Source organism: Typopeltis vanoorti, chromosome 4 (assembly GCF_054136105.1).
Source record: "Typopeltis vanoorti isolate ZY-2024b chromosome 4, IOZ_Tvanoo_1.0, whole genome shotgun sequence".
NCBI classification, from domain to species: domain Eukaryota; kingdom Metazoa; phylum Arthropoda; class Arachnida; order Uropygi; family Thelyphonidae; genus Typopeltis; species Typopeltis vanoorti.
In genome coordinates this window covers 151,278,901-151,302,229 of record NC_143552.1, presented here as the reverse complement: position 1 = coordinate 151,302,229, position 23,329 = coordinate 151,278,901, and the positions used below count along the sequence as shown (strand labels likewise).

General features: G+C 36.2%; 1 protein-coding gene across 1 annotated transcript in view; it reads left to right on the top strand.

Annotated features, from left to right (window-relative positions):
* Exo84 (exocyst complex component Exo84) overlaps positions 1–23,329 on the top strand; it is a 230,949-nt gene that overhangs the window by 171,118 nt on the left and 36,502 nt on the right. Inside the window, exons 12-13 of the mRNA XM_090391515.1 lie at positions 9,790–9,970; positions 19,963–20,096. Coding sequence (XP_090247641.1) covers positions 9,790–9,970; positions 19,963–20,096 — 315 coding nt within the window. The remainder of the gene's footprint in view (positions 1–9,789; positions 9,971–19,962; positions 20,097–23,329) is intronic.

Here is a 23,329-nt window from a genome sequence, read left to right as displayed (position 1 = left end):
GTTGATGATAAAATTAAATATTACAAGCAAATATAAATAAATTACTAAATATATTTATATATCGAGAAAAATTGGGGGTGCTGCAGTGCCTGTGCACAAGTCACTTCACTTGAATGATATACCCTTGCAAAGTGGTCACTCAGTAACCCAGCTGTTTTATCTACTTCTTTCACCTCGTCACCATCAGCACTCATTAAGGTTAATCTTCAATAGTCATTCTTCTTAATACTAGCGACGTAATGAAAGAACATTTTGAAATTTACTTTGGCCTGCTCAGCTAGATTTTTCTCATAATCTGATTTTGCCTTTCTGACTATGCTGGTCACTGTTCTCCTTGTATACCTTCCACAGCATTTTTTCTTCTGCATCTCCTGCTGAATGATATTACTCATCCATCTCACTCCTACCTGATTAACCCTCTTTACCCTAGATATATAGTTTGATATACACTGCTTCTTCTAGATGATCCTTAACTTTATCCCATGCATTAATATATGTTTATTAATATATTAATAAACTATAATCCTTACCCTGCAGTGTTTTATGCCATGGCACAAATTTAAGCTTCTTCCTAAGCTTGTCATAATCACCTGCCTTGTAGTTCCACATACAAGGTGTGGCTATTAAATAATGAAACTGGTTGCAAAAATGTGGTTTATTATTACAATTGTACAACTTAAGTGTTATCCCCTTCAACATACTCCCCTTCTCTATCTATACACTGTTCCATATGAATTTTCCATGTTGGAAGCAGTGCTGCAAGTGATCAGGTGTTGTCTGCTTCACTAGTGCTGCTGTTTTCTCCTTTACCTCATGCACCGACTGAAAATGGGAAACAGCAGAGCCATACTTGTAAGAGAAGATCATCACATGTGATGAGACGTGGATTTCCCAGTACGATCCAGAAACAAAGAGGCACTGGAAAACTCCCATGTCACTGAGAATGAAAAAAAAAAAAAAAAGCAAGAATAAGCAAGTCAAAACTAAAGGCAATGCTGATCGTTTTTTTTTTATTTTTTATATCAGTGGCATGGTAATAGTTGAATGGGTACCAGAGGTTCAAACAGTTAACCAACATTATTACCTTGAGGTCCTGGCCAAGCTGAGAGAACAAGTGAGGAAGAAGAGATCCGATCTGTGGAAGAACGTTTAGATTCTCCATCAGAACAACGCTCCAGCCCACAGTCTGTAAAGCAGCATCTGGCTGATATGAAGATCTTGTTGTACCATCCACCTTACTCGCCAGACTTAGCTCTAAGCAACTTTTACCTTTTTCCAAAGTTGAAATCTGCATTGAAGGGCACCTATTTTCAGTTGGTGGATGAGGTAAGGAGAAAACGGCATTACAATTGTAATAATAAACCACATTTTCCCAACCAGTCGTTATTTAATAGCCACACCTTGTATACCTCCTTCCTGACAGAATAACCCTCATTTTACAATCTCCCAAGTCAAGACCGCATTGTCATTTTCACCAATCTTAGGCAATGTGGTCACTTTGGTTATGGATAGCTCTTCTAATCCTGTAACTAGGTCTAGTACTCTCACACCCCTAATCCCTTCCATCACTTGCTGCCTCAATAATTATCTCTCAGTAGGTGCATAAATTCCATTTACTTCCTGCCATGTGATCTTTTTTCCTATATTGGGTCAGGTGCCTTGGTTGGTTCCCAATCCCTTAAAACTCTGTGGAGATCTATGACATTTTAAATGTTGGATATCAGTAAATAAGAATTTACTATATAAAATATTTAAGATGTCACTGAATTAGAGATTTTAAATCCTGCTGATCACAATCAGTGAAATTCTAGTGTTGTCTGAGTCACTTAAACTTTCATTAGCATACAATACAATGTTTAATATTTGATATCTGTCTATCCATTATTAAAAAAGGAACATGTTGACTAGTTGTTACGGCTATGCAGAATTGTGTCCTTGTAGATTTCATTTAAATACACGCGTGCGCATACACACAAATTAGTATATTTTTGAAAAATACTGTCACAAAGCCACATTTTGTGAAAGTATTTGTTATTGTTATCAGTATTTGTTTTTGTTCCTCCGAGAACAATAACCAAAAACTTCTATATATGCATTCAGCTAGTCATACAAAACAAATGCATTGATACACAAAATTCAAAGAAGGAAATGAAACTTCTCTTTCTTTTAGAAAAAAGCAGCATTTAGAAAAACGAAATCTGTTTACTTCTCTTACAACAGTACTACTGCAAATCTTTTTATACTGGAGTGGCACTGTTGTCATGATCATTGTTGTATTGATATCACCTAACTTATTAATCTATTACATGGTGATTTAATGATAGCAATTTAACCAAAATAAATTGAGCATTATACAGTTTATTGTTTTTCAGTATTAAATGGATCATCTGCTATTATTAACACAATATACACATTTCGTTATTTCTTTCCTTTCAGAAGTATCTCTGTGGCTCATTTGTGAGGGTAATACAATACTGTACTTCATTAAGAAAAATGTGTGTTTTGAATCTCATCCATGACTTTCACAAAATAACACAGAACACACATAATATTCTGACCTCATAGTCTCATTTGTCTTGGATGTAATTAAAGGCTTCCTGTATTTTCTACTCATTTGACATTCTTTCTTCTTCATATGCTATAATATATTAACCATCTTTTTTTTTTTTACATCCTTTAATATTCAACTTCATGAAAATTCTCTCATTTACTTTATTATTGTTATTTTCTTAGGAATTTTCAATGAGTCAAAGATGCATCACAGGAGGACCATACTAATAATTTTTCACACAATACTTATCATACTTCTCCAACTCATTTATCAACCAAACACTCAGAACCACCTCTCGCAGTCCATTTCACTGATTCACTACTCTCCAAGCCAAAATTCTAGTTCTAAACAGCTTGCTAACCAGACTCTTACACAATTTACAAGGGTGATCCCTTGTCCTCTCTCCTTGTCATGTGAAACAGGTCTTTGGTGTCATTCCTATAAAACTCTTTTAATAACTTTTATGTTTCTATCATGTTCCCATTTTTTTGCTTATTGATTAGTCTTTGAATCTCACAGACTAGTCTATCCTCATAGAGTGCATTCTTGCTCGCAAACTTGATTGCTTTTCTCTGGATCTTCTTCACCATTTCCTCAACACTGTGGAATTCAGGTGACTAGATTTGTACACAGTAATCCAGATGTGGGTTTATTACAGCCTTATAATCTCTCTATATCTGCTTACCCACGTGTTCTTCATTATCCACATAATGTGATGTGGCTGGTTTGATTATGTTTGCAATATTCCCTCTAAACTTCAACTTCTTATCCACAGCCATCTGCTAATCCTTGGCCTCATCAATTTCCCCTAGTTTATTTCCATCAATGTAGTATACAACGTAGTATCTAACACATCCATCCCAAAATACTTGGCCATGTTAAACTGATAGCTGCTATCCTTTGCCTATACTGCTAATCTAAATCATCAGCAGGATCTTTACATCATCTTCATTGACTTTTACTCTTCCTAGCTTCACATCTTCAGCAAACAACTGAATATTTCACCTTAAATCATTTCATATATCATTGATGCACACATTAAACTGCTGTGGACCAAGTACTGAGCCCATGGTACACCACTAATCACCTGCCTTCTACTGGATTCAGTTTACCCACATTACTACTCTTTGATACACGCCCATCAGCCACACTCTTATCAAAATCAGCAACTTCATATTCGTTTGCTCCAATTTATGCAACAGACTTTCATGTATTCCATCAAATGCCTTTGCAAAATTCAGATAGTATTGATAGCAAATGATTTTAAGCAAATAACTAAGATAAGATCTATCCTTAACAAAACCATTTTTTCCCCTGGAAAGTATTATATTTTTGTTTACCCACTTTTGAATACTGTCTTTTATTGACTTTTCCAATACCTGAATCATACTTCTAAGATACTGATTACCCTATAATTTGCTACCTATGTCTTGGAGCCTCTTCTATGGAGTGGAACTACTTATTTTTCTCTCTTTCCCCTCCTTATCATCCCAGAACTGTGGCTTAAATTAAGCAGCTTAGTTTTAGAAGACCTGCCAATTCTCTTACATACATTCTTGTAATACACTGGCTGATATCCCATCCAATCTCGTGGTTGTATACACATTAAGTTTCTGTAATATTATATTATGTTGGAGGTTTAATGGACTTTTTACAGCACTCACAAAGAATTAAAATAGAATTTAATACTTCCTATATTTCGTCCTAGTCACTAGGACATCTACGGGGATTACAAAGACAATTAATGTAACATGCACACAAAAACTTACAATACTAAGCCCAACCACGTGGGTGACAATAAAGTCCTATCTAGGTGGAGCGCCCTCTAAGGGCAGTTGTAGGTGGCCTGGAATGTAAGGTGGGACCTCTGGCGATGACTGTTTCCCAAATCTTCGGAAGCTTAATGCAACCGTATTTGTTAAGATTTGGTTGGTTTTTGAGAGCTGCTGCTGCTTCTAAGAAAAGTCTCTCTTTCTTGAATTTGCTGTGGTGGAGCATGGTGGTTTTTTTCCATGATACTCTGTGGGTGGTGTCCAAAACATGGTCAGCCAAGCCTGAATGGCCATAGTTGTGTTTAACGATGTACGACTTGTGTTCCTCTAGGCGGATGGATGCTGATCTGCCTGTCTGTCCAAAGTACGCAAGCTTACAGGAACAGGGTACTTTGTAAACTCCAGGCAGAGAGAGAGGAGGGAGCTGATCTTTCGTAGAACGGATAAGGGTAGCCAGTTTGCGGTAGGGCTTATATGCTGTGTGTAGGTTATACTTTTTTAGTATCTTAGCTATTTTTTCCGAAGTGCCACGGATGTAGGGTATGGTGATGGCATTTTTAAATTCTTGTTGATGAGAGGGACGGGGAATGGGGGAGGAATTGATTATTTTTTTGATACTGTGTTCGCTGTAGCCATTGGAGAGGAAAGTTCTGTGTATGTGGTTAAGCTCAGTAGTGAGGGCGGTTCCACTGGAACAAAGATTGTGGGCTCTCTTGGTAAGGGTTTTAATGATGCCATATTGTTGTGAGGGGTGGTGGTGGGAGAGTTTGTGAATGTATCTGCCTGTGTGTGTGGGTTTTCTGTATACAGTGAAGGCAAGTGTATCATTAGGCAGGCGCGTGACTAAGGTGTCTAGGAAGGGTAAACAATTGTTCTTTTCTAGACACCTTAGTCACGCGCCTGCCTAATGATACACTTGCCTTCACTGTATACAGAAAACCCACACACACAGGCAGATACATTCACAAACTCTCCCACCACCACCCCTCACAACAATATGGCATCATTAAAACCCTTACCAAGAGAGCCCACAATCTTTGTTCCAGTGGAACCGCCCTCACTACTGAGCTTAACCACATACACAGAACTTTCCTCTCCAATGGCTACAGCGAACACAGTATCAAAAAAATAATCAATTCCTCCCCCATTCCCCGTCCCTCTCATCAACAAGAATTTAAAAATGCCATCACCATACCCTACATCCGTGGCACTTCGGAAAAAATAGCTAAGATACTAAAAAAGTATAACCTACACACAGCATATAAGCCCTACCGCAAACTGGCTACCCTTATCCGTTCTACGAAAGATCAGCTCCCTCCTCTCTCTCTGCCTGGAGTTTACAAAGTACCCTGTTCCTGTAAGCTTGCGTACTTTGGACAGACAGGCAGATCAGCATCCATCCGCCTAGAGGAACACAAGTCGTACATCGTTAAACACAACTATGGCCATTCAGGCTTGGCTGACCATGTTTTGGACACCACCCACAGAGTATCATGGAAAAAAACCACCATGCTCCACCACAGCAAATTCAAGAAAGAGAGACTTTTCTTAGAAGCAGCAGCAGCTCTCAAAAACCAACCAAATCTTAACAAATACGGTTGCATTAAGCTTCCGAAGATTTGGGAAACAGTCATCGCCAGAGGTCCCACCTTACATTCCAGGCCACCTACAACTACCCTTAGAGGGCGCTCCACCTAGATAGGACTTTATTGTCACCCACGTGGTTGGGCTTAGTATTGTAAGTTTTTGTGTGCATGTTACATTAATTGTCTTTGTAATCCCCGTAGATGTCCTAGTGACTAGGACGAAATATAGGAAGTATTAAATTCTATTTTAATTCTTTGTGAGTGCTGTAAAAAGTCCATTAAACCTCCAACATAATGTCCTCACAGCACTTAAGCCTCTACACAAGAATTGTAATATTATAAGCACCTCTATTTCAATCAATGTTACATATATTTCAATCAATGTTTACTATATTATCTCTATTTGGATGGTACATGGTACACCTGTGCAAAATGATCACTCAGTAACTCAACTATTTCATTTGCTTCTGTTACCTCCCTACCATCAGCACCCATTAAATTCATATTTTTATAGTTATTCTTCCTTTTATTCTCCATATAGCAAAAGAACGCTAAGATTTCTTCTGTACTTCTTTACCACATAGTTCATTCTTGCTTGTTGGTTTGCTGATCATGTTTCTCTTTATATATCCTCCACTTTCAGCAACTCCTGCTTAATGATGCTACTCCTCCATCTAATTCCTTGTTATATCCTCCCGACTCTAGGTATACAATCTAACATTGCTTTCTTCAAATTCCTCTTGACCATCTTTCATGCACTGCTAACATCTTTCCTCTCTAGACTCTTATGCCATGGCACTGTTCTTAGCTAACTCCTCAGTTTGTTATAGTCATCTGCTTTGTAATTCCACATATATGCCCACACATACAAAATGTAATTCCCCATTTTGCATGTCTGTCAATTCCCAGTCAGGACCATTGGATTGCTTCCTCAGTTCAGAAACTGTGTGGCTACCTGGGTTACTGCCAAATTCTTTGATGCTATCACCAAATTCAGCATGCTTGAATCTTGAGTCCTCTCCATTACAAGTGATCTCCAAATAATTATCTGTTAGCAGATGTATAAATCCCATTTCCTTCCCACCCTGTGACTGGTCTGCTTTCTTACCTATGTCACCATAGTTCAAGTCTCCCATAATAATAACTCATCGTGAAGTCATTGTGCTAATTTGCCAATGCATGCCATTCACATTCTCCTTTGCACTCCCCTTGGTTTTTAGCAGCAACAAACTATATATTTCATCCTCTTGACCTCTGTCTTGCACCAGATAGCCTCAAATGAAATGTCCTCTGCATTCCTGTCCTCCTTTCAGTTTGCTAATATCATTAGCAAAGCTTTTCCCCCATCCTGTTCCCTATCCTTATGACTGTATCATTCTTCAACCAAATCTTACTACTTGCGATAACTTTTGGACAAGTTGAACTAATTGTCAAAAACTCATACACCTTATTCCAAATACTTTTAGCATTAGTATACAGAAACTGCAGTACTATCTTCATCACACAACCTCCCCTCACACCGTGCATTGATTATCTCACTCAGTTTCAGAACCTGGGGGAGCTGCACTCAGCATCATGCACTATATCCTTGTTTGTCTTTGCATCCCTCAACCAAATTGTTCCTTGCGTGGTCTATGGTGCACTCCATAGACTGCTAATTTAACATCTTTAGAGTTCTTCCTGAACTTGATATCTTTATAACTTTTCTGTTCACTGTCTTCACACAATCTGTCATAGCCCTAAATATGAATACAGTAAGCCAAATATAGATTAACTCTTGTCTTACAGAAAGCATTATCACTTCTTCCATTATCTACGCTGAATATTGTGTTCCTGAATTCTAAATTGCAAAGTCTAAAACATTGCATCAAAAAGTGAAGCTTTGAAGGCAGAAATCCATTTTGTGCATTTTTCTTTTTCAAATTTTCACATTTGGAACATTTGTAATGTTTTCCATTTGTCCTGTGCATGTAAATTTCATGTTCTTTGTCAAAATCTCTTTTTGGCTTACAACCTATTTTGAGCATACTAATTAAAAACAACTTTCTAGTTCAGTATGATTGTAATACAAGTTATTCTGGTGCTTAGGCTTATATATTAATTATTACACATAACATCGTTTAAGGAAATTAATAATCTAGATGATATGATAACTAAAATTTACATATTTCCAATATTTTTTCAAAGTTAAATTGGCATAATACACTTATATCAACACATGCATGCAGATTGAATGTTCATGCCCATTAAGCTGATTGTTTGCAGATGAGAATTTTCCATATGAGAGGCAGTTTGATACAACCATATTTGTTCATGAAGGCATAAACAGATTTGAGGAAAAGCCTCTCAAATTTAAATTTGCCTTGGTGAAGTAAGGTTATGACCCCATCAACACACTGATCAAAACCATCCATTGGCTTTTGAAAGTATCACCTCCTGGCAGATGAGACTTGTTAACAAACTAAAATCCTACACTTCCAGACCTCCCTTCCTCCTCCTCAGATATATGTGGGCTTCCAAAAGTCATAAAGAAAATGTACCATTATATCCAATTGTAGATGACATAGACTTGCCTACCTACAAACTAGTCAGAATTGTTCTTTCATATTACTAGCAACATCTCTCAAATTTAAAAAAAAAAAATTCAGTCCACTTTAAGTCGACCTCTCTCTCTCCCCTCCTCATCATTGACTTAATAATGATCAGTTTTGACATCCTGATTGATGAACATCCCATTTAAAGACTCCTTTAATGCAATCCAAGCAGAATTTCCTCCCAATGTTTTGGTCCTGTTTCAGTTCACCATGAGCTCAGGCTGTTTTGTTTGGCAAGGAAAGTTCTGCAAACAAATAGAGAAGATAGTCTCTTCTCCTTGGTGAAACCCCCCCCCCCCCCCCCAAGAAAAAAAAATTGCTATCAGGCTATTCTATAATGAGAATGTGTGTTCACTATTTGGCCATGTGTCCGCGACACTCTGAACACTTTTCTTTCCAATTTGAATAGCTTATATTAAAGGATCCAGTTACCCTTAGATACCCTAGTTAAAACCAGGTAGATCCTGGCCTTCACCAAGGATCCATCTAATTGTAAGCAGTACACTGGGTAAATACATCCACAAACAGTCACATCAACCCCCCCCCCCCAGCTGCAATCTCTGGATTTACTTGGGGTTTACAGACACCCCATCTGCAGTCTTTCTTACTAGGAGCAGACAGGCAGAATAACCACCATCAGGATATCAGAACACTAATCCTACATTTGTTTCTACCATTATAGCCACAGACCCTACCCTGGATATCCACCACAGGATCCAATTAGAAAAAAAAGCAACCTTGCTCCACTGATGCAAATTTAAATATGAAAGGCATTTCCTTGAATCTTCTTCTGCCTTCAAGAACTATCTTAACCTGAATAAATATGGTTACATCAAACTTCCTCTCATGTGAAGAAACTTCTCTGCAGACAATCAGCCCAATGGCCAAGAATATTCAACCAAAGCCATTAGGTAGCATAATTTTAGGACTATAGGCCTCCTTTATTTCTCCTGTTTATTCTCAGTTACTGAAGTTCTGCCTGCATGCATGTGTTGATACAAGTGTATTATTCCCTGAAAATGCCAATTTAACTTGGGTAAAATACTGGAAATAATAAGTAAATTTATTTAGCTATTATATCATCTACATTGTTAACTTCCTTAAACAATATTAGATGTAATACATGGTTTACACAGTTTTGTGAACTTTGTTCACAAAATGGTTTGAACAAAATACAACTATTTGTATTTTTCTGATTTTTCAGCGTTCTTATTTGCTCAGAAAGATGTTTTTAAAGCAAATCAGATTGCATAGTTTTTTTTTGTTTTTTTTTACTTGGACTTTAGGCTTGTGAGCTGTTCTTGAAACATCGCAGTGCTATTTTGAAGCAGCTAACAAGGCAACAAAAAATGGAAGGATCAACTGTAGCATATATCAGAAGACAGTGTTCTGTGTTTTTCAATAGTATGATTGATACCGGACGAGAGTTTAACCGTGCTTTTGTAGCAAGTAACAGGTGTGCATCAGGTAATTTTGTAATTTTTTTTTTTTTTTGCCCTTTTTTTTTTACTATTTCTGAAGTTCTGTTGGGTTTATTTCTATTAATGCTTCTGATTTGTAAAATTTATTATCCATTTGCATATCATTGTATTTTATCAGAAGGTAAATGATGATGTTGCATTCAAAAATTGAATGCAGCATCATTTGGGAAAATGACATGGAGATCTGCAGGAACTGGTGTAGAATTTTTTAATTAAGCACACAAGTTTGTCTTGTCAAACTGAGGAGGAATTGAGGATGTATTGTATATGTTGTGTTCTTATTAGCACTGCCAAAAGATAAGTCATTTTTTCATGTTTTAGCTAATAGTATTAGGTTAACTCATTGTAGTTTTTGTTTTATATGGGTGTGTGATTGAGTTATTTAGTTTATAAGAAACATTGTATTTTTTCATTTAAATATGATATTTTCAGTATGATGCCAATGCATGCTAGAACAATAGCAGCAGACATAATTCTTGGGTGATTTGAACTTACGTGATTTTGTACAGTGTGTGATGAATTCATCGCAAAAATTAAAGGATTTATGGAAGCAAAGTGAAACGGGTGAGCTAGTGTGTATAAAGTGTTTTGACAATGAGTGCCAGTTAAGTGGCAAGAATAAAGTGAATGTTAATAGAGTAGACAGTATCGACAGTAAAATGAAATATGTTAATGGCAGAATTAATAATGAACATACAGCAGACTGAAATAGACCTAAGGCCTAAATAAGGAAATATCATGCTTGCATGTTATCCTTCACAGGACAAAGCACAAAATCAAAAAGTTGCAGGGGCAGCAAGAGATTAGTAGGGCTCAGAAGAGATAGAAGCAGGTAGTCCAAGGTGAAAATCGAGATCATGTGAAAAAAATGAGAAAAACAAGGTAAGAAGAAAATTATGCACAGAGACTCAATGATTAGAGGAATACTTAATGAAAGTATAACAAAATCATGTTTACCTGGCACAAAAATGAATCATATTACTCATGCGATTCAGATGCAATAAGGTCAGGTGAAAAAACTAGTTGTCTTGGTTGGTTATAATGATCTAAGAAATATTTTATGAGGGAGGGGAAGAAGATTGTAAGTCTGCTGTCATGCTGTGATAGGGGTAAATTGAGGGTGGAGGGAGGAGGTCATTGATAGCAAATAAATCAATACACAGGTTGCGCAGAAGGAATAATGTAGAGTTTGTGGACCTATGACCTGAGTTTGACAGAAAGAAGGATTTGTATAATGCTGATGGACTACATCAATAGTTTTGGTGTTAGGTGCCTAGTGAGAGAGCTTTGTTCACTGAGCTTGCTAAAGGGCAATTACGGTAGAAGTATTTGAGTATCTGTGAAGGTACCCATGAGGTGAGTCAGTGTCAGAATGACCAACAAATGCAAGAGTCTAGTCTTTGAAGTAAAAATATTGAATAGAGTGGTCAATTCAGTAAGTAAACATGGTTAGGGACCTAAAAGGATGCTGCAATTTCTATATACTAATGCCAGAACTATTAGGAACAAGAGAGAAGAGTATTTGACATTGGTCAGTGCAACCTCACCAAAAGTTATAGGCATCAGTGATTCTTGGCTAACAGCAGATGATGTAGTTACAGAAATAGAATCTGGAGTATTTTCAGGGTAGATACTTCATAGGTGGGGGTACTGCTGATGAATTGCAACAAAAGAATAAGAGACAGGCAGGATGGTGGCTGTTTATTTGAAACTGTCAAGTGTGAGATCAAGGCCAATAAGACAAAATATGTGGTTGGTTTCTTCTATAGACCAGGAGTTCCGGGGATGATCTGGAAGACATGCATCAACAAATTAGCACAATGAGTGCAGGTTGAGTGATTATTATGGGAGACTTCAACTATGGAGACATAGATTTGAAGGCAGAGAGATCACATGGAAAGAAGGAAATGGAATTTATACATCTACTGAGGAATTACTTGAAGCAGCATGTGATGGAGATGACTCCGGGTGCAAGAGTATTGGACTTGGTTATAGGATGAGAAGAGCTATTTGTAACCTTGGTGGTTACATTGCTTCTTATTGGGGAAAATGATCATGCGGTCTTTGCTTGGGAGATTGCAAAACATGAGGAATATTCTGTTGAGAAAGGGTATATGTGGAACTACAAGGTAGGTAATTATGACAAGCTTAGAAGGAAGCTTGAAGCTGTGCAATGCCATGAAACCATGAAGGGAAGGATGTGGGTAGGAGATAGTTGAAGGGCATCTAGAGGAAGTAGTACTAAATTGTATACCTAAGGTAAGAAGGGTTAATCAGGTAGCAGTTAGATGGATGAATAATATCATTATGCATGAACTTCAGAAGAAAAAAATAAGGAAAAACGTGACCAGCAAAATGTGACCAGTATGATAAGGAAAGTCAAAATCAGATTAGGAGAAGAAACTAGACATGCATGCCAATGAAAATCCCAGTGTTCTTTCATTATGTAGCTAGTAAGAGGAAGAATGACTATTGAAGATTAACCTTAATGAGTGCTTATGGTGATGAGGTCAAAGAAGCAGATGAAATAGTTGTTACTGAATGACCACTTTGCAGTGATATATCATCCAAGTGAGGTTACTGTTGTAACATAATGTGACAGACACTGTGTGGGAAAATAGCAGATGAATTGGAGGTTCTTAGAGTATTGCAGAACTCAATATAAAAGTAGTTGTGGGATTAGATGGGATATCGGTTCACATTTTGCAGGAATGTGCAAGGGAACTGGCAATGCCTATAACTAGGCTCTTTAAATCTGAGCTCTGGCAGAGTTTCAAGGGAGTGGAAAGAGGGCAAAATAATTCTCTTGCATAAGGGAGGTTCTAAGACTGCAGTAGCAAATTATAGTAGACCAATGAATAACTCAGGAGTTGTGGTAAAAGTACTGGAAAAATTGATCAAAAAAGTGAATTCAAGAATGTGTGAATATGATACTCTATGAGGGGGCAGCATAGTTTGTGAAGGGTTGTCATGCCTTGCTGATTTACTAACTTTTAATAATAAATTGACAGTTGAGTTGGATAAAGGAAATCACTACACAATGAATCTGCTGGATTTTGCAAAGCCATTTGACTGAATACCGCTTGAAATTCTACAGATTAGAACAAATGGGCATGGATATGACATTGGTTATGTGGATAAGAGGGTGGCTGCTGGCTAGATATCAAAAAGTCGTATATGGAGGAGCAGAATCCAGATGAAAGCTGGTGTGCCACAAGGTTTAGTGCAGCACACCACTTGATGATGCAAAATTAGGTAGAGTAATAGTGAATCAAGATGATGTGGCATGATGATGAAGTCATGAGAACAAGAGGTCATCCATGGAAGTTGAGTAAAAATATGGTTAGTAGGCACATGAGGACTAGATTTTTCACTTGGAGAATTGTGGAAGAATGGAATGGGTTGCCAGAGTCATTTTTTAGTGGTTTTTTTTTTTCTTTTTCTTTTAATGGGTGCAAGGAGACGCATGAGAGTTTGGGTTTCCTGTGATGAATCTTTGGACTCCATGGAAGTGCCCGTACAATAGGATGACCAGACTTCCCTTTTTTAATGGGATTGTCCCCTTTTTTAGACTCTGGTCCCCTTGTCCCGACAAAACCGTAACGGGATGCTAATCGTCCCCTTTTATTAATTTTAGTCCCATTTTGTCCCTTTTTTTGAATTTGTGGCATGACTTCATTCATGTATGTTCGAATATGGAAAGGATAATGTCTCTGCTGGTGACATGCGATAACTTGAGATCGAAAACATGCATGCTATGACGATTATCAACCATTATGAACACACTTTATCTCTCTCTCTGCAATAGGATGAAAATGCTGCAACCAGTGGCAGCACTGCTGCATCTGGGCTGTAACAAGGTTACTTTGTTTACCATACCACTGTGCTTCTTATGCCAGTCTGTTAGTAATTGTGAAAGTTAAAGCAAGTGTGTATTGTGAGTAGTGATATTTTATCCAGATTTTATCATGCCGAAAAGGAAGTATAGGTTTCACTCAGGATTTAAAGGAAGAATATCCCTTCTTGAAAGATGACGAAACAACAAACAAGTTGCAATGTACTATGTGTCATTCAGTTTTTTAAATTGAACATGGAGGTCGTTCTGATATAAAACATCATTTGACGAAGCAAAAACATAAATTGGCAACCTCTGCTCGCAGATCAAGTCAAGATGTTACATCATTTTTCGTGAAAAATTCAAAAGGGAAATTAACTGACAAAAGTAAATGTCTTGCAGCTCAAGGTTTGTTTGCATTTCATGCAGCGAACCATGACCTTTCTTTGAGGTCAATGGATCTCAAATATATTTCAAATGAAATTTACATGTGGGTGAACAAAGTGCCATTCAATTTTAATGAATGTCCTGGCACTTTACAATGCCAGAATTAGCAATTTAATTGAAACGAGTTAAATACCGTATTTTCCGGTGTATAAGGCGCACTTTTTTACCTTAAAAATTCATCTTAAAAATGGGGTGCGTCTTATATAATGAAGGTAAGGATTGTTTCCTCTTTTCAAAGTCATATGCACTCCCTTTTATGTTCCAAGATCTTTGTCGGCGGTTAATGGTGCAATCAAATTGATGCGTGACCTTCACGTGACTTCTAGCGCATCATTGGCTAAGAACAGGGAGTCCCTATTCATGTTTCATAATATCTTGTCCAAGCAATCAGTTACCGATGTTTATCAGTATTGAATTGACGTGTTGAGATATTTTGTGTTCAGTTTGATATTTCCCCGTAGATTTTAGTGATGGGAAAAAACAGGTGACATTCATATTCTTCAAGTTACAAATTGCAGGTTGTAAAATATGCGGAAGAACACGGGAATAGGGAAGCTGAAAGACATTTTGGACCTCCACCTACAGAAAAAATTATTAGAACTTGGCGTGGTCAGAAGGAGATTTTGTACAATTTGCATAATGAAAAGCGTACGGAACGTGGAAAAGTTGCGAAGTGGCCAGAACTAGAGACCGAAGTTTTGAAATGGGTGCAAGAAAATCGGCAAAATGGCATTGCCATTTCAACAAAAATGATTTGTATACATGCGTTCAAAGTAGCCTGTGAGCATAACATTGAAGATTTTAAAGGTGGTGCGTCATGGTGTTACCATTTCATGAAACGCAGTTGACTTTGTATGCTTACAAATGTGGATGAATGTACAAAAATGCGTACAAAAATCAGTCAAAAAATGCCAAAAGAATATAAAGACAAAATTATTTCTTTTCATAAATATGTGATTCAACATCGAAAAAATTACAATTTTGAAATGGTTTAAAGTTTAGGTTTTTTCCAGAAAATTGTATTAAATTTCTTGGGTGTGTCTTACACACCGGAAAATACGGTATGTGTCATATATGGTAGACACACCAAATCGCAGAGATTTGAAGTTGGTGTCTGTCCTTGTTAGGTACTTCATCTTGAATTAAGGTATTCAGGTTAAAGTGAGAGATTTTCTTAAACAGCAGAACTGCTTACAAATCATATATTAGATATTTTGCAGAAACAGCACCTGACTGAGAAAATTATTGCATTTTCTGCAGATAACTAAAATGTCAAAGACACACTTCAACATTTCGTGTATTGACTTTTATGAGTGCATCTTGAAAGAATCGACACTTTTAGAAGAAATAATGTCTTCATATAAATATAATAATGATAATGCTGATACTACATAATTCTAATGCACACTTTAGTCATGTGTACTGTAATTATAATTATATGTTATTCCATTTTTATGTAGATCATATCAGAAGTGTCCCATTTTTGTCCTTTTTTTAATTGCTGAAAAATTCAAAATGTCCCTTTTTTTTTTTAAATCTGGTCATCCTACCATACAATAATAAAAATAGTAATAATGCAGATCAAACTTATAGATTTTATGGATGCAATGTGAGGAGGGAGATAGTAATCTAATGTATAAAAAGTGGTAAGTAAACAAAAAGATCTGGAGCTCTCCTGCATTAATTAGTCAAGAACTTTAAAGAAAGAAAGCTGTTTGCCATAACATGCAATAAGCAGCAGGCAAGGAAACTGGATACCCACTTATGAAGGGCAAAAGAGAAGCCATGGAGTTACTGAGAAGATAACTGTGGCATACCTAGTTAAATGTCTTGCACTAAGAATTATAGCATGTGTTCCTTTAATATTTCTATGACACTCATTCAGAGGCAGGCAGTGTAGGCAAGAAGAATTGCAAATTGCAGAATCCATACTGGTGATTGCTACTAGTTGGTGAGCTTCAAAGTAATGAAGTGTAGTAGGATTATAGTCTAATGCCAGACTTTTACTGTATATTCTTTGTTTATTTATTTATTTATTTTTGTGTGTGATAATCAGCATGATGTTGTTATTTAACAGAAAGAAACAGGAAAAACAATTAACTAAATTTATTTCATTATTGTGCCAGTATTTCATCTTAGTTACCAAGTTGTCTTTATAAGGCACAAAGATAAGCGGCATATATGCATGCAGCAATGCTAAAGAATAACAAGCAATAAAATGGATATCGTATAATCCTAACTGGTATCTGCTTTGCACAATTTAAGGTATTGCTGAATATTGTGCTGACAATCTAATAATAATAATAGTCACCCAGATTTTTAACAGTTTGAGGGATATGTATTTGTTTAAGTTGGGAATTTCAGAGAGCTATTAATGGATTCCAAAAATATTCTGGATTTAAAACCACATCTGTATATTGTGAAAGTGTTTTGTCACTGATGAGCCAGTGGTATAGCCTATGATTCCTTAGTGCCTATAATGTAGATACGAGACTTAGCAGATATTAACACTCCTGGTCTGGCCAAAGTAGTCAGGAGCATGTTTTTTAGATGACAAAATGATCCAGTTGATGGAGCAGGACCTGTGGTGATTAGATAAGGATAGTTAATTTGTGATGAGGTTTTATGGTATTTTTGATCTTTTGTCTTTAAAAAAGTTCTTTTACTCTGGAAAGTGGAGGGAAGTGGCTAAGAAAGTGTTGTGGAGGGTAATTTCTATAATAAGGGTAGTATGGCTGGTATGAGCATAACATCTGTAGTAGGAAATGCCACCTACCATTGTACTATTAGTACATCCTGCTGAGGAGTGGCCGACTTCACAGGGATCAGACTGGACCATTTAAACTGACTGGATTTGATTGTAATTTTGAATTTGGATATGGAGTAAACCCAACCAACTTTTGTTCCCAGCCACAAATTTGTAAAGAAGAGTATTGCCTTCTCTTTGGTAATGTTGATGCACTAAGCAACAAACTTCTATTCTCATCTGTTTTGTTTCCACTAATCAGCTAATTAGTGGCATCCATGTTCACATACTTCATTGTAGCCCAATTCTGTAACAGTTTTTGGTTGACTCGCTATTTCAATGTTCAGTTTTACTAATAACCTTTAACTCTCTGAGTTATTCACTGTTTTTCTCTGGTCTCTGCTTATAGAAATCACCAGTTGCATGCAGTTCATGGTGCCCATTTCCTGATTGGTCATTAATATCAACTCTGGCATTTCTTGCTCTTTTGGTCCAATAATGTATTAGTATTCACATCTGTGGTTACTTCACCATAAAGAAACCTTTCAGTAGCATTTTTGTAAGTTCATCTGAATTTTTGTGAAAAAAAAAATTCAGTTACTGTGCACTGTTTTATATGCTTGGACAAACTTGTAAAGAACTTGTTCTTTGTGTGTGTGTGTGTGTGTGTGTGTGTGTGTGTGTGTGTGTGTGTGTGTGTGTGTGTGTGTGTGTGGCCATTATGGCCATGAAACTGTGTGTGTGTATAGGCATTACTTTCGGAATACCTCAAGTACTGTAGATTGCAATTCTCCTTTTGGCAACTCAGGACCTGTGGTGATCAGATAAGGATAGTTAATTTGTGATGAGGTTTTATGGTATTTTTGATCTTTTGTCTTTAAAAAAGTTCTTTTACTCTGGAAAGTGGAGGGAAGTAGCTAAGAAAGTGCTGTGGAGGGTGATCTTGTCCACATTTCCTTTTCTACCAAAGAAACTTCACATAACCAATTGCTGCCTTGTATCTTTTGCCACTACTAGGACTAGATGGAATGGGTTCTCTTCTGATTTCTGTACATCTATTCTATGGTCTGATTACTATTTCTGCTCTCCTAATCCTAACACCTGCTCCCACTGAATAACTGAAATATGCCTTGCTGAAATTAGGACTTTCTTATCTTAAGTTTAAAACCCCAGCTTTATGCCCAGACTATATTAAAATGTAGTCCATTAAAATGCTACTTTGAAAAAGAACTTTGCTTTACATCCTGGAACAGCAGTTGAACCTTCCATTACGTTGCAAATGCTATGAGATGCAATATACTTCTATCCCTCTTTCTCACACATGTATACATATTCAGACCATAGTAATATCATCCAGAGAAAGTCTTTCTACTATTGATCTTTTCCAACTTTTGTAACCACAGCAAAATCACCTCCTGCTCTACCCTCTTTGTCCTTTCATCAGTAAGGCATTAGAAAATCCTTAATAGTCTGGATACTAAAAAAATAGTCCACATGATATCTCCCTCAGGTTTGCTTAAAATTTTTGTTCTGGAATAGCACCATCTTATATTGCAGAAGCTATCATACTCATCTGGCATCTACTGAAGCATGAATACAAACCTATATCCAGTCTTTCATAAAGAAAAAAAAAAGGAGATAAAAGTTGGCCATGAAACTGTCATCTCATTACCCTCACCTCGGTTCTCTCAAAAAATGGATAATCAACAGTTAACTTCTTCCCTTTTGGATGCCCATTAATTACTTAGTGGTCACCAGTATGCATTCTACTACTTGTTCCACAGAAGATCTCCTAGCTAACCTTATCCGTCTTTAGACACAAGCCATAAAAAAGGTTTTAAGAAACTCATGAAGTCACTCTTTACATTTTCCAGGCATTCGATCAGATCTGACATAGAGGCCTGCTCTTTGTGATTGGGCCACCACTTTCTCCTCTAGTACTTAACTGCATGTCAGGGTGGATAATTTCTTCTCTTTGAATTTCTCTGTCATTACCAAGTTACTCTAGGCTGTGCACTTTAACCAGTGCTCTTCCTCCTATACATTAATGATACTTTCTCTCTAACATCAAATCCTGTCCATAATTTTGCCAAAGTCAGTGCACTCCATGTCTTCATCATTTAACAAATGTTGCAGTGCTCAAATGATTCAACTTCAAGATCTTCCTTAACTGATATTTTAAACATTAATGTTGTTGTCATTCTCCAGTGGGATGAGAATAATCTAGTGAACTTCCAAAATACAAAATTATAGCTTTGTCTGATTTCACACACACACACACACACACCTTTTGATTTAAGATTTCCAATCAGGATCATCTTTCTCTTCGACTGACTGACACTCTAACCTTTCCTTTCACAAACACATCTCATCCATAGCCTCTTTGACTTCATAACTTAGTGTCCTCTTCAATTCAAGATACCACTTTCCATCGCAAAGACTCCTAACACTGCATAAATCCCAAATCTGTCCAAACCTAATACCCGAATAGATCACTTTCTCTTTGAGCAGCTGCTGAACAATATCCACATACATTTCAGCTTTTCTGTTATAGGTTTTGTGACCTTTTGTGTAGAGTTGATTTTAAAAAAATGCATATATAAATCTTAAATTTATTTGATAACAAGACTGACATTTAATATCAGAAAAGACAACACACAGCACATATGTTAGCCTCATAGAAAATTACTTGTTTTGGTTTGAAAAATACCATGATATATTTATATCATTATTCTTTCATTGCATCTCAGTTTTGTTAATGTGATAATGAATGGTATGATGATGATATAAGAATTGTATTGCAAAATTAACCTACCCCTGCTACTAATTATGCTGTAGATTTACAATCATATGTGCGTTGGATTGCCATAGATATAATTTTGTGCCTTCTGTACTTATTTTTACCACCATTTTTTTTAGAAATCTTGCTTAAATATATTTTTCTTTACAGCATTTGTAGTGTGGGCTAAGTTGGAATTGCAGCAATTATTTTTTCAAAGTTTTTCGTGGAATGTTTTTACAACTCAGGTTGCACCAACTGTTGCAGCTGAATGTGTTGCAGTGATTAGAAGTCATTGTGATCAGGTGAGTGTAGAATACTGTCTTCAGTTAATTTTAAACTGAAAAATTTTGAAATAAAAAAAATTTTGAAAGCATGTTTGTTTGAAGCAAACTCATTACTTATGATGTAATCATCTGTGACACTTGTTTTCAGCTTTCCTACATAGTCAGCATCTTCACAGTGCATTTAGAATCTTTGGTTGAACCCCACATGGAATGAGAGCCACATTTATAATACCTTCGACTAAAAGCAAGTTTCATACACAGGGTTTCTCCTCCTCTGCAAAACAATCAAACTAGTCAGAGTAAATAATTTATAGACAATATACATTTAAACATAAGAAGTGAAGAAAATATCTTCAAAGTGGTTCAGCATAGTATTGCAGTCCTTCAGATCTCTTCATAGCTTTGTTGCTTCAGCTGTAATTACAGAACTAAACTAAGCAGTTGCTGCATAAATAAAACTGTTACAACTAAATTAACAATTTATAATCACTTTTTTATTTTATCTTTCTCACAATGATGTTCTTGGGAAACTATTATACATTAGCAACATAAATACTACAAAAAATATTCCTTTAACCTTTCAGTATTTTGTACAATCAGCTTTGCCTAGACTCAACACAATCATCACCAGATGCACAAATGACTATTCAACACAAGATTATGATAGTTTCAGAAAATAGGATGACAGTTGTACTCACTTGCTTCATGCAATAGAAGAACTCAAGCTTAACTCAGCTGTAGGAATCTCAAATACTAGTTTACACTGGAAATAGAAAAGGATAATAAACTTGTTTTTTGAACATTATAAATGAAAAAAAATTTACATTGTTCCATTCTTAGAAATGGAAGAAAAGAAATGATAATCAACATAAAAACTGTAGCCAAAAATATTATGAATGTGTATAATGATTGATTACTTCAAAAATTATTAAATGAAATAAGCAACTACAGAATAATAGCAAATTTATAAGAGAAATGTACTTATGAGTACATATTTAATCATCTAACCAGGGAAAAAACTATCACAAATTTGAAATGTAGGAAGATATCTGGAATAAATAGTATTTATTCCACATTTCATTATTTTGACTCAAAATACTGAAATGTGGAAGTATAAAAATAATTACTTTTTATTTTATTTTTCTCATTCTTCTATTATTATTATTATTTTTTTTTTTTTTCTTTTATTATTTGATTGGCAGCATTGCATTATTGAGAAAGTGGGTCAGAAGGCAGAAATCCAAATGATTGTAGTAGAGCTTTAATAGTGTCAAAAATAACCATTGCTATATCTTTGTCAGATGCTTGAGTGGCAGGGACACTTTATTTTATCCCTATGAAAAGAAAAATAAAACTGAATGTTAAAATTGAATAAGTTGTATTGAATATTCCAGGAAAGATTTATGCAAGCTTAGTTGAAAAGAAACTTCATCATCATCAAATTCCTGCCATGTACCCTCAAGGGGTGTACAGGATATGACAGTACTACATGAAAAAATTACATCATTACTAACTTCCTATCTACAATTTTCCTCCAAATCAGTCTGTTACTTGTCAAGACTCCAACATTATCAGATCTTATATTTCTATCGTCTAAGGCACTTTGTACCATATCAATCCACCTATATCTTGGTCTTCCTCTGAGTTGTTTTCCTGCCAACCTGGCAGAGAACACTTGTTTTGCTAATCTTTCCTTTCCCATTCTATTTAAGTGACCATACCACCTGAGATTAGCTCTGCTAACGCATTCCTGGATGCTGACAATGTCAAGTTCTTTCCTAATATCCTCATTTTTAATATGATATTGCCATTGATGGCATCTGTTCACGCCTCTAATCTTTCTCAGGACTCTCATATCTGCGGTCTCTAGTCTTTGGTCAAGTGTTTTACTTCTGACCCAGCTCTCAGATCCATAAGTTAAAACTGGTTTGAACACTGTCTTGTATACAGCTAATTTAGTGTTGTGACTAATTTCTCTCTTATTCCATATGAATTTATTCAATTGACTTCCCACCATACCAGCTTTGCTGATTCTGTTGTCTATTTCTATATTTAATTTACCATCTTCAGTAAAAATCGTGCATAAGTAGCTGAAATGTTTTACTTATTCCACAGCTTCTCCATTCACAACACAGCTGACATTTTCAACGATTCTACCTATTTTCATTGTCTTTGTCTTTTTATTGCTGACCTTCATACCATATCTATTACAACAGTTATTCAATTTAGTCAGTGAATCTTGCAGACTTGTAGTGGATTTATTTAGAAGTATAACATCATCCGCATAAAGCAAAGAGCTGACATTAACATCTCCAATTTTGATATCAGGTTTAATACCACATTCCTTCATAATGTGATCCATATAGATAATGTACATCCTTGTCTCACACTAGATTTAACATTAAACCATCTTCCTGTACTTCCTTCAATTCTAACTGCTGACTGACAACTCAAATAAAGACTAAGTATTGTTTGATATAATGCCCCATTGACACCATATAACTGCAGCATATTGAATAGCTTCTCTCTTGGCACCTTATCATATGCCTTTTCCAAATCGACAAAACTTAAATACAGATCTTTGTTATATTCCCATGCTTTCTCGACTATTTGTCGTAAAGTGAAGATCTAATCCTGGCAGCCTCTATTTGGCCTGAATCCAGCTAGTTCTTCACCAAGCTTTTCTTCCACATTTCTTCTCAACCGTTTCTCAAGTATACTTGCATAGATCTTGCCAGGAACACTCAGTAGGAAAATACCTCTGTAATTCTCACATTCAGTTTTATTTCCCTTTTTATATATGGGTACTATGAGAGCTCTACTCCAATCATCGGGAATTCATCCCTCTGTCCAGGCTTTCGGAACTATGCAGTGCAGCCACTGTAAGACTTTTATACCACCATACTTCAGCATTTCTGGTCGAATATCATCTACTCCTGCTGCCTTTCCACATTTCAAACCTTTGATAGCTTTTTCTACTTCAAGTATGGATATGTATTCCTGACAGCATGCCTGGTCAGTGTTTTCTATCACTGTGCTGTCATCACTGCTTGTTTCATTTAGCAGTTTTTCAAAGTAATTACTCCATACTTCAAGGATATCTTTTTCTCCTATTTTCATGTCACCTTTATCATCTCTAACTCCTTTTACAGCACTCTTTCCTCCATTTCTAAGCTTCTTCAACACCCTCCAGAATATTTTGCCACCTTCTTGATATTTATTTTCTATATCCTTGCCAAAGTCCTCCCATT